At 32.6% G+C, this 12,148-nt stretch overlaps 1 protein-coding gene across 1 annotated transcript in view; it reads right to left on the bottom strand.

Moving 5' to 3' along the window:
* Positions 1-578: 578 nt before the first annotated feature.
* LOC129244211 (tyrosine-protein kinase Src42A-like) overlaps positions 579-12,148 on the bottom strand; it is a 44,942-nt gene continuing 33,372 nt past the window's right edge. The window contains exons 3-4 of the mRNA XM_054881824.1: positions 2,503-2,597; positions 579-654 (exon numbers count right to left, since the gene is read on the bottom strand). Coding sequence (XP_054737799.1) covers positions 579-654; positions 2,503-2,597 — 171 coding nt within the window. The remainder of the gene's footprint in view (positions 655-2,502; positions 2,598-12,148) is intronic.

Below are 12,148 nucleotides of genomic sequence, written 5' to 3'. Positions count from 1 at the left end.
TCTATTGATGTACAGGCAATAGAAGTAGTAGAACTGTAGTGTTTGTTCGTTAGCGTAGTATTATAGTGACACTGCTCCATTGTCATTTGAAACAAGAGTATTACGATTTCTTCTGCAAGTGCAGTAAATAGCATACATTGCCGTTGCAAGAAAACGAAAAGAAAATTTAAGAATTAATAATGCAATACAACTATATTGCTGCGTTTACAAACATGGCCGTAGTTTTAAAGTATACGTATCTAGACTTGTACCTATACTCCTCGACGATACCTTTTTTGTCAATAAGACGGATGTAAAATTGTACCCAATAGAACAACGCGCTAAAATTATTGAAACTTATGAAAATGGTCGTCCAAAAATTCGGTGGAAATAATCATCCGAATGAGTCGACAATTCAACGGTTGGTGAAAAAACTTCAAGAAACAGGTTCTGTCGAGGATAGAAAAAGGACTGGCAGTCCAAAAACTGAACGTTCTGTTGAGAATATTGCTGCTGTAGTACAAAGTGTTGCTGCACAACCTTCAACACCGATATCTCGACCTTCTCAACAATTAGGCATTCATGAATCGACTTCCCATTTAAATTATGACATTATTCACATATACACTTAGCGTCATAAGCCTACGCTCCTTTGTGGGTAGTTGAAAAGGTAACCTGTAAAATGTTTTTAAGGTTTTGAAATGATGTATTCTTATTTTTAATTAATATAACGACATTAAATTCATTAGATTTTATTTGTAAAAATTAAAATTTTCAAAAACTATCAAAAATATGATCCTTTTTAGTAGGTTGTAGGATACCTACGGCGTTTCAACAATTTCCGCGTCTATTTTACATAGAGTTTACCACTTTGGTAGGCTCTGCGACAGAAATCTTCTTCCATTTCTACCACACAACATCTTCCAATACCTCTTATAATTTGGTGCAATTTTCCATATATTTCTTTGCAGAAGCGCCCATAAATGTTCAATAGGCGTTTGTGGAAGTTTCCATAACTTTACTTTATGAGCCGTGTGCTTTAGGTTGCTGTCTTGTTGAAAGCAGTATTCATTTGATCACCCCAGCATCCCAACGCCTTGCTTTAAATTTTGTTTAAATATCCAAATAATAAAGTTATCCATTGTTGATCTGTTATAAATGTCAAATCTTAATACAATAAAATATATTTTCCCACCGATATTATTACTATACGTCTAAAGCATTTTAAGCTCCTCCGAGTGGTAATTTGGTATGTTTTCATTTACTTCGTATGCATACTAGTATGCATGTGTTTGTTTGGATGGCTTCTAAGTGACTCGATTGAATAGCTTATGTCTATAAAAATTATTGCATACATTTAGGCATGAAATTACAACAGTATGGTGTCATAGAGAAAGCTTTTTATTTTGTGCTGCCATATGGAAAAAATGTCGATTGAATTAAATCAGTAGTAAAAAGATAATATTTTAAGTGTTTTAAAAGAATTGTGTTCACAATAATAATATGAAAAAAAAAATTAAATAAAAAAAATAAACAGAAAAAAAAAATAAATAAATAAATAGAAAATAAATAAATGAATAGTCAAAACTTTGTAATATGTCGCACTGCTATTATTGTGAATACAGGTGTGCACATACATATATACTACAAAATAAAACATTTGTATTATTTGATATGATACCTATATGCATATCTGTCATTTACATCTTTTGCAGTTGATTCTAAATTAATTTCCTAATGAGTTGAACATTTTCAACATGCAGCCAAGACCACTGAAGGCATATTAATACAAAGTAATAATTTATTAATATAGTAAAATGGTGCTAGGGTCGAAATATTTGTAAAATATGTAATATATGGTATGTAAGTGCAAAGATTATTTTGCATGGACAAAATTTACACAATACGTTATATGTAAAAATGTCAAATAAGTTTAACATTAATTTAAGTGTTTATTTCAATACTTTTAATGTCTTGTTAACATTTGTTGAATTATAGTTCAATAGGTTTAAAGTTTTACTTGTGTTCAGAAATCAATTGTAGAAAAGTAATCTCGCGACTTCTCAACTTTCTGGCTGCTTGGCAACAATCTCGCACCCAATACGTGCTCAGGACTGCCATTTTTTTAAAATGATCTACACATTTCAGACTTTATGTCAGTTAAAGAGAAATTATAAAAGCTTGAAATTGAGATATCAGACAATAGATAATTGCACTAAGTCACTAGACTCTGATTGCACTTTACACGATACATCAATCATCGGTATGAGTTTTCTCACCGAATGCTGCTTTTTCGATTCAAATATGTATTACAAGTATTTCATAGCTATTAAAAATTCCAATCACATATTGTTAAGACAACTCTCTACGGCAAGGTTAGGAGAATGGTATAAAGTGTTTTTAATAAAAAAATTGTTTGCTTACATTAATTAACTATTTTTTCTATTAAAATTAAATAAACAAATTTGCAAATAAGCAGATGGTTTTTTTTTAATTCTTAAATAAAAGCAAAAATATACTCACGGTTCAGCTTCTATAGATTTCAATTTGGCAACATAATTTGATGGTATATAACCCTCTTGACGTGTCTTCTTGCTGCGTGCCAGCCACCAGTCGCCCTGAAAAGAAAAAATAAAAAACAAAATCAGCTAATAATTTCGAAAACGCTGAAATAAAATTAAGTTAGGTAAATTAAATTCAATTGCTCTCTTCTTTTCGAAAAGTTAAGGTTAAGGTTTTTGTTTTTTAATTTTAGGCAGTCAATTCATTTAGTTAATTTAGAAGAAATTACTTTTCACTGGCAGTTTTTCTTCTAGAATTTGCTATCAAACCCTTCAAATGTTGCCGTGTGGCATTGTTGGTGAAATAATAAAGACTATTAAACACAAAGTTAATATTAAAACAGTTTTGCTATAACAAATATTATAATTCTATAAATCTTTTTATACATATTATAGTCGCCCAAGTTCCAAAAATGCGCTTAAAAACTTTCCATTATCTCGCAGCGGTCAAAATTTCTTGCCGAAATATGGTAAGTAATAGGAGAGTACATTAATTTCTTGTCAAATCAGAAATTATTTATTCTTCTTTTAATTCTATTTTTATATAAAAACTTAAAAAAGAGGTCATAGAAAAGGGAGATTATTTCTTGAGCTCTGTCAACTATCTTAAGTAAATTCTACATAAGAAATTCTTGAATATTTCTTCAGGGTTTTTGTATGAAGTTTTCGCTTCTCATAAGAATATACTTTAACTTCTCATAAGAATATAAACTTTAATCAAAAATTGTTTAGCTAAACTAACGAGTGAAATAAGTAAGACATATTTGTATTTGGTATTGTACCGTCTGAGTTTGTATGTTGTGTTCTGCTGTGTACGGTCGGTGAATGAGTTCCAAAACAAGGACAGGGATTGACTTTTGTATTAAATTTCGCAAATTTTTTTACTGAAATGTAATATACCAAATGCTTAAGGTTTGTATTTCCTGAAAGCGAACTTATGAGAGGCATAAACGATTTCAATAGAGCAGATCAAATACCACATAGTGGAACCAGAAAACATCGATCAGGTCTGAGATTTTATTAAACCTGATAAGGAATTTTCTATGAATGAAATGGGAAATTCCTCAGGCAAATGTGTATTGCATTTTGGCCCAGTCTTCAGAACTTCATAAGCCCAATTTAGCCCTCACACGCTGACGGACTACCAGGGACATTATTAAGTGTGTGCGATTTACGCTTTCCGGTTCGCTTCACGACGGTACTGGCTGAAGAAAATGTCCAAGAATTCGACAAATTAGTGCTCGCCGACCGAAAAATTAAATTATAGCAAATAATAGAAGAACCAGAGATTTGTAAAGAATGAATCAGAGAACTTCTGCACGAACATCAGAGAACTTTACACGTAAAAAAGACAAATTAGTGCACACTGGATGTCGCGAATGCTTACACCGTTCGACAAACATATAGAAATAAAAATTGTGAGTAGTGTCAGAGTGTCACAACATAGCGACCGTTGATAAAACCTGCGCTCGTATGATCCGGAGTGCAAACAAGAACCGATGCAGAGGATTAATAGAGAAGAAAAGCCACCACAGAAATTCAAAGTTGAGCAGTCGGTGTTCAAAATGGTGGCTGCTATTTTCTGGGTTAATTGTGCTAATTCATTGCTTGCCTAAAGGGAATGCAATGAACTGTTAGGTCGTTAAGCAACCCAGAAGAGTGTAAAAGAATGCGCTCGTTCACACTATTCGGGTTGTGACAAATGTCTTCAAAGTTACAGAATTCACAGAAATCAACGCCCAGCCTACAGTCCGACCCTGCCACCCAGTAACTTTTCCTATTTGCAAATTTAAAAGATCTTAAAATATTTTTTCAGTGGGAAACAGGTATTAATGGAATTCAAAAAGTGAATATTATGTTTCACTTAAACGGGATTACATTGGAAAATAATAAATATAAAACTATACTTTGCATTTATTAAATACCTAAGTATGTATATCTGAGCCGCCCCTCGTAAATATGAAACCTAAAACATACGAGTGTAGGTATATTCTCAAAAACGAAATTCAGTTACAGAAAATATATTTTAAATAGTGAAGGGAAAAATAAGCGGTCAAACTTGCCAGCAAAAGCAAAATATGCAATAAAAAATGCAAAAAGTAAAAGCAGTGCCAAATGAGAACCTGGCACGCCTACGAAATTGGGTTAGATTGAAAAGCAAATAAATAATGCCAATCTTATCACGGCAAAATAACAAAAGAAAGAGCTGTTGTTAGCGCAGTTTGGATTGTGATTGTGGCACTCGCTCACGAACGTGCATAAATTACCACAAAAAACGCATAAAAAAATTGAATTAATTATAAAAAAACAACCGTACTAAAATTTGGCTTAAGCACAGCTGGTGGATTCGCAGTTATGGGGTGATAATAAGTGCGAATAAGGTTTAAGGATTTTTGAAAATGATATTCAAAAATGTTTATTTGTAACAGTAAATTATTATACTTTCTACTTATACAGATGTAGAGGAATTGCTGTACTTGTAACAAAACGTACCAGAGTTAAGTAGTTTAACCGTTATTTGGTTTAGATTTTATCGCAATGGAAGCAAAAAGGTAGATTAGAGATAAATAAAAATGGAGGGGGAAATATAAAATTTAAAATTGGTACATTATATAACACAATATGGTAAAAATATACTATATATGAAACTACTTATATGGGGAATGGATTGGCTCAAAAACTATTGGACGACGAATTTTTTTGTTGTATATCTAACAACTCCAAAAGCCATATATTTACAATACAGAAAAACTTGTAAATGTTACAGTTTTTTCAGGACACTCTTTCATAGTGGGCGTCATAGGAACCTCTATTTTATCTGGCACAAGTAAATGAAGACTTTAAAGTTTGATACATAATAAATGAAACGAAGCAATCCATTTTGGGAAAAACATATTTTACGGAATAGAAGTGCAGTGCCATCAGGGCTGAATGAACCCCGACTTAACAGAACTCCTTGATCGAGTGATTACAAAATTTCCTTCATTGAGTACTCCTTAGAGTGAACACATAAGGTATGTATTTTATTTTGTACTGGGTAGCAGTATGAAAATAATGTGATAACGGTGTCAAAAACTATATAGTCTATGGCTAAGTTATCGTGTGGACCGAAGGAAATTCGAATTTTCTTGCATTCCCACGACCGGTGCACAGTGTGACTTTTTTCACTTTTAGGATGCCAAAAGTAATAACAGTCAAACCAATGGAGCAATTCATTTCAAATTTTGCAGTGTGGTTGCAGATACCTAAATCTGATTTGAGAATAAAAATGGGCGTGATACGCCCCATTTTTCTCCTTGCCCACATATAAGGTAAAATTTCGCATAATCATATTTTCTACTTTAAAAGCATTTTCCAGTGCCAATTTAAATACAAATTGTTTAGATTTCTTAACTTTAGCTCAGAGGCTTATGACTAATATTTAAAAGATTTCATTCAGCCCCTGGATACCTTTTCCTATTCGAAAGCAATTATTCATAATACTTCTTTCTGGGCCAGCAATGCAATTACATCTTGAGGCAAAGTCCCGCGCTTGGTTTTCGATGGCTTACGTAAGCTGCAAATGTAGGGATCGGATGATATTAGAAGCCTATGCAATAAATCCTCATTGGTTTGAGTTCATGAATTTTTCATTGTATACCATTCGCGATAATTTCTGACATCTTTGTTTCTCGATTCTTGCGCTTCTTCGGAAAGCTGACCAATAGGAACCATGCATAACGATATTATATGTCTTGAATGGAACAGTATTTTATGCAGACTGACTGGCATATTGTACCACTCATATTCCCTCAAATAAAGATCGCGTGTGTCTCTCACGTATACCTCAAAGGCCTCAGCATTTATCTGAAATTCACACCCTAAGCAAGACAATATGGTGAAAAGCCTTTTTAAGAGACATAAGTTAATGCCTGTAATGTCTGCAGTAACTTCTGCATTACTAAAAAAACGTCGTGCTTTGTTTCCGTCATTTGTATTGCCAGATTTCTCTTTTGGCATATCAATTAAAAGCCCACTTTCGTTTCTTGGTCTGGCGATAAACTTTTGTTGCGCTCTTTCGAAAGTCGAGATTTTTTCAACACAGTACCTCTTGACGCTGAAGACAAACACAGCTCTTTAAATAATATTGCGGAATTTCTCTTACCGTTTGATCTAAGTCCCATTTCTGCCGCCATTAACACTTGTTCGCTATTTCATACTGCTAAAAGACTCTTTGCTTTTCTTTTCTTTGTGCGAAGAGAAGAATCGGAAAACGCCACATGTGGTCTACCTACATTGGATCTAATAGAGGATGAAGTTGATGGCCCAACATCAAGACGGATTTTCCAAAGTCTTCACTCTTGGAAAACCAACTATAATTACGGGCTAGAACACGGGCCTTAACTCGGCAAGACCCCTCCCACTTTGAAGAAAATTGGTAACACAGTTTTTATATACGCTCTCCTAGCTTTTTAGTATCCACGTCTCATCCGATCACCGCAAAAATTTTCTCTAACACCGCATCACGACACGTTTCTTTTGAGCTCGTCAATTTCAAAAAGTTCCATCCGAGGAATCGCCAGGAAAACTTCTTTTAAAGCCGTGGTAGCAAATTGTAGCAAAATTTTATTCCAGTATCTGAAACACAGAATCCTAAAGAACATTTCGCTGTTAAAGAATGGACGGAACTCGATGGACCAATATAAGTTTTTCTCAGTAAATTATCAAAAATAATATTAAGCTATGGCTGTTTTAGTGATATTTTACTGAGCGGATTTGTATCGATAGTAAAAACTTTATAATCCTCTTACTTACCCCTGAAGTACAAATTTGTTGAAATTTAATCAGCAAATACTCAATTTTATGAAATTGATACTTATTCGTATTATATCTTTTGACAAACTTCACAGCGATGTTCGGATAATAAATAAAAAATATTCAATTGACGCACCGGCTTGTCTTTGTTAACGGTTATCTTTCTTAAAACTATTGTTTTGATAAATTCTGAGTACACTGTCGTAAAATTTGGTCATTTATACACAACATACATACCGAAAGATAATCATTTTCGCAGAACTTTTTTTTTTTTAATTTTGGCATCGTAAAACGATAAAAAGTCACAGTGTGCGGTGGTTCAACGTTAACGGAACGACTCGCATTTATATTCGACCAAGGAATGTCACTCCAGCAGCACATGGGGTGCAGAATGAGGAAACTTATGCTTTTAGAACAACAACAACAACAACGAATTCTCTTGATAAATTACTTGTTCGTCGAAATTGAGTTGAATCTGCAAAAAGTGTCTTAAAGGCGAAAAGGAAACAAACCAATATTAAAATACTTTTCTGACAAAAAAAAATGTTCTAAAATGCTTGAATTAAAAAATATTATTATATTTTTTAAATATTATTATATTTTTTAAATAAAATGTTTTTATTTAATAAGTTAATTATTTGGAAAATTATTTCATTTTTATACTCATCCTTTTGAGACCTGTGGTTTCGAGAAAAACGCAAAAGAATATAAAAAACGCTCTGCGCTCACCTGAGTCGTTGCCTTCAGTTAATCATAACGCCTCTAACTTTGAGATGTTCTTCTTAGCCGACTTTTATATACTTTTTTTTAATAAAGCATTTGGATAGCCTGGAAATACCATTTGGAAGATAAGAACTTTTTCATGACATACATAATTTGGATTTGGTTATCATTCAGGAAATACATTTATGAAATACTCCGGAATATGTGTTGTGGGTGGGAAATATCCCCATCACCTTCGTACCTGTCACAAGAACTTGGTCTTTCTGCGTATTCAATTGGCGACACTCGCGTTGACACTTGGGTCTACACCGGTATAGATCCTGTGTTCACGCCTACAGTTTCGTATTTGGCCCGATTTCTCTAAAAAAAAACAGATTCCTCGACGAGAAGATGTTTTTGAAGAACGGATGTGTAAACAAGTTAAATTGTCGAACTATGTACATGACTACCATTCGGGCCTAGGTGCGTTACCCACGTTGGGCTTGAAATAAATAGTAAATTATAAAAAGACTGCTATTAGAAAGATCACCCTGTAGCAGATAATGGCAAATCATTGTTTGTATTTCTGTCTTGAAAAAGCTGACATAATCACATAATCATAGCCTCAACAACGACCGCTGTAGCAATAAGAGTATGCCATGGTGCATATAACAAAGGCAACACGTTGATATTTTTCAAAACCGATTTGATGATATGGTTACCAGACGCTACTAAAATGAGACCTAGTAGTGCGATTTAATGCTTTTTGAATTATTCCTTTAGGACAAAACTAAATCATAGACTTATTAAAATAAACAATTAAGGGTGGCACTCTCAAAATAAAAATAACGAACGTTATCCAACATATTCAGCAAGATTTCTTTGACCAAGTCATCACCGAAGGTCATGGTAATCATTGTGCTAAAGTTCCACATAGCACGCACGGCCTAGGTTGATTGTTTCCTGTTCCAGAAAAATATTAAATTGGATTATAAGAGTATAAATAATATATAGAAATACCAATTGTTATTTTTTATGAAGCTTTTAAGGGGTTAGTCTACTTTGTCACTTTAAAATTTTTCAATTTTTTTTTTTTTGCATAATTTGAAAGTATATATATCCAGAAATATTGTGTAAAAATTTTAAGAAAATCCGAGCACTCTAACTATTTTTTTTTTACCTGAACATCATTTCGTCTACCTGCGCGTATAGCGCGCATTAAAAACTTTAAACGCGTTTTTCTCAAAACAACGTTTTCAAAATCTAGCTCCACTGTATCTCAAAAACTAATCAACCGATTTTCATAAAATTTGGATCACCTATTCTAGACATAATTTGCACCAAATTGACGCTCGGGGGTTTTGAAATTTTAAATTTTTACTATATATTTTTTTTAAATATGCGAAAAAAAAAACCGTTCTATCAAAAATTTTCCATTTTTATCAGCCATTTTTTTTGTCTTCATTAAAACCTAATATCCGAGGGTCATTTTGTAGCCAGTATCTTACTGAATCTGAAACATTTTGATTTTTTTGTTTCAGACAAGCCGTTCTTGAGTTCTGATGGAGCTGCCTCACCAACCCATGTTTGAGACGTTACGCTTCACTGCTATTTTTTTACTAAAAATACTATAAAATTGAATAAAAAAAAATTTATTTCTGAATTTTTAGACTTTATTTAATAAATCAAACAAATTTTATATTACTATCATTTATAGTTTTCTCAAAAAAAAAATCACGAATATAGCCTTTTTTTCGAGTCTCCAAAGTAGACTGACCCCTTAACTTACGCCACAATATTGTTGAAGTATACAAAGTACTTGAGGCGCCCGCTACCAATTCTTTTTCGTTCCTAGTCATGCTATCACAAAATTATTTTATTATTTTTTAATTAATGTGTCATTCCTCACTTAATGCTGCAAAATTACATATCAAATCCTGTAAAATGATATCTGGAGCAATGACCAGCATAAGACAACTTTGCTACCCGAAATGAGTTTGTCTTGCTCAAAAGCTTAGGGGTACAAAATAACAAGCTTATCTGGCGGAATTTCGCTCAGTGGACGCATGAATGAAAACCAAAAATGAAAAAAAGGATGGAACATTAGACAGATGTGCCAAAGTAAACTCGTTAGGGTTTTGCTACTTACAAACTACATACAAACTAGCTGAAAATTTTTTTTCCATTAAAGATAGCAAAACTTTGCCATTTTGCTTTGGCAGACAAACTACAGTTTAAGCTCTCCATTCATGCGCATACAACAATGTAATGTATGCTCGAAGTTTTACAAAAGCAAAAAGTAGTATCAGATATATGTACGTACATTAGGATGCATCACTCCTCACAAAAAAATTGCTACGGTTTTTTCATCGGAATTATAAAATTAATTATATTTCAAGACTTCCGCTGGGCCGATTTGAAAGTCTCTCCAAAAATAGAGCTCTTAAAAAAAAATTAGTGATTAAATACTATACAAAAATTTATGTTTAACACGTTCGCGGACAATAAAAATTTCAGGGAGCTGCAAAAATAGACAGGCAATTATTTTTGAAACTAGTTGTAATATGCAAAATCTGATTATACATATTTTATAAGAGTAGTAAGAACATCGTATTTTAACTGTTTTATGAAAGTTATCGTAAGTAAAGTACTTAATGAATCAAGTGGTCATTACTTTGGAATGTATATTAATTACATAAACTTAAGGTTACATGAAATTAAATGAACAAAACTTGGCTCTAAAATTTGAATGCTGCAGCACGTCCGCGAACGTGTTAAAAATGCAAAACAAATTAAATCCGGTGATGTAAGAGTTTGAGCTTAAAAATCTTTACAAACTTTTAGCAACGGCATCCACGGAACAAAGGTTTGCTGATATTTGCGAAAAAGGTGAGAAGATAGCGTTCCAATGATCCCTTAGAAGTCTTATTCGGTTGATATTCAGCTATTTTATTAAAATTTTCCTTAAATCTAGCTCCTAAAAAAGTCAAAATCGCATTATTTTCCGCTGATACAATTTGTAATAATAATAATGTAGTAAATTTAATGATTCAGGTTGAAGAACAGCCAATTTTATTGGTGAATCACTCTGATGTACATATGTATACAAAGTAGAAATCCGCTGAAGACCATTTGAAATACAGGGGGGAAAAAGTATAAAAAAAAAACTTTAAAAAATTTGAGGTGACGAAACAAGAAATTGGAGAGTGCAATCTTATTCGTATAGTAGGTCTAACATATCATTTCTTTGCAATTTCTGCAAAAACATTATTTCACAAGTATCAATATAAAATTTTCAATTGAATCGGACCATGACCGTATGGATTTCAGCTTTGGTATAATATTCTGCTAGTTTAAAGTGTCCAAATATTCGCTTTCTTTTGTTTTAACCGTCGTACACATTTTTTTCCATATCAAAAATATCGAGAATTCGTATATCACGAAGTGTCTATGTGTATGTAAACATGTTTTGAAGTTTTAAAGGCGTTTTTTTCGAAACCATGTTTTTCGAATTAAAGATTTAACTATAGATTTTCAGATTAGTTTTCTAAAACGATGCATTAAAAAATAAATATTTCTTAAAACATGATTTTCTATTCTTAAACTGCTGTCATTTTGCGATAAAATTTTAAGTATTTTAAGAGGCGGCCGCCGTAGACGAATAAGTTGGTGCGTGACTACCATTCGGAAGTACACATGTTCGGAAACCCGTGAACGAAACACCAATAGATATAAAAAGTTTCTCCTAATGGCGGTCGCTCCTCAACAGGCAATGGTAAACCTCCGATTGTATGTCTGCCATGAAACAGATGTTAAAAAATTTATGTACCGCTCAACGATGACCAACCATTTTTTATTTTTCAATTGAAAAAGTATCGTACATACATAAATATATACCAAACTATACACTTAATAAATCACTAAAACTCATTTTTATCATTCTATCAATTCTATATTGATTATATCTATGATTGATATATTCTATTCATACTCTATTGATATTCATGAACAATTTTTTTTAATATAGTATACTGCCATTCGTTGGTAAATAAAAGCACTAATTACATATAAGTAATTGTGTCATTTTTTTCATCACCACTTTCAAAGTAAAT

This window comes from Anastrepha obliqua, chromosome 4 (assembly GCF_027943255.1).
Source record: "Anastrepha obliqua isolate idAnaObli1 chromosome 4, idAnaObli1_1.0, whole genome shotgun sequence".
Taxonomy (NCBI): Eukaryota; Metazoa; Arthropoda; class Insecta; order Diptera; family Tephritidae; genus Anastrepha; species Anastrepha obliqua.
Note: the sequence above shows the minus strand (reverse complement) of the source record. Positions and strands in the feature narration are given on the sequence as shown.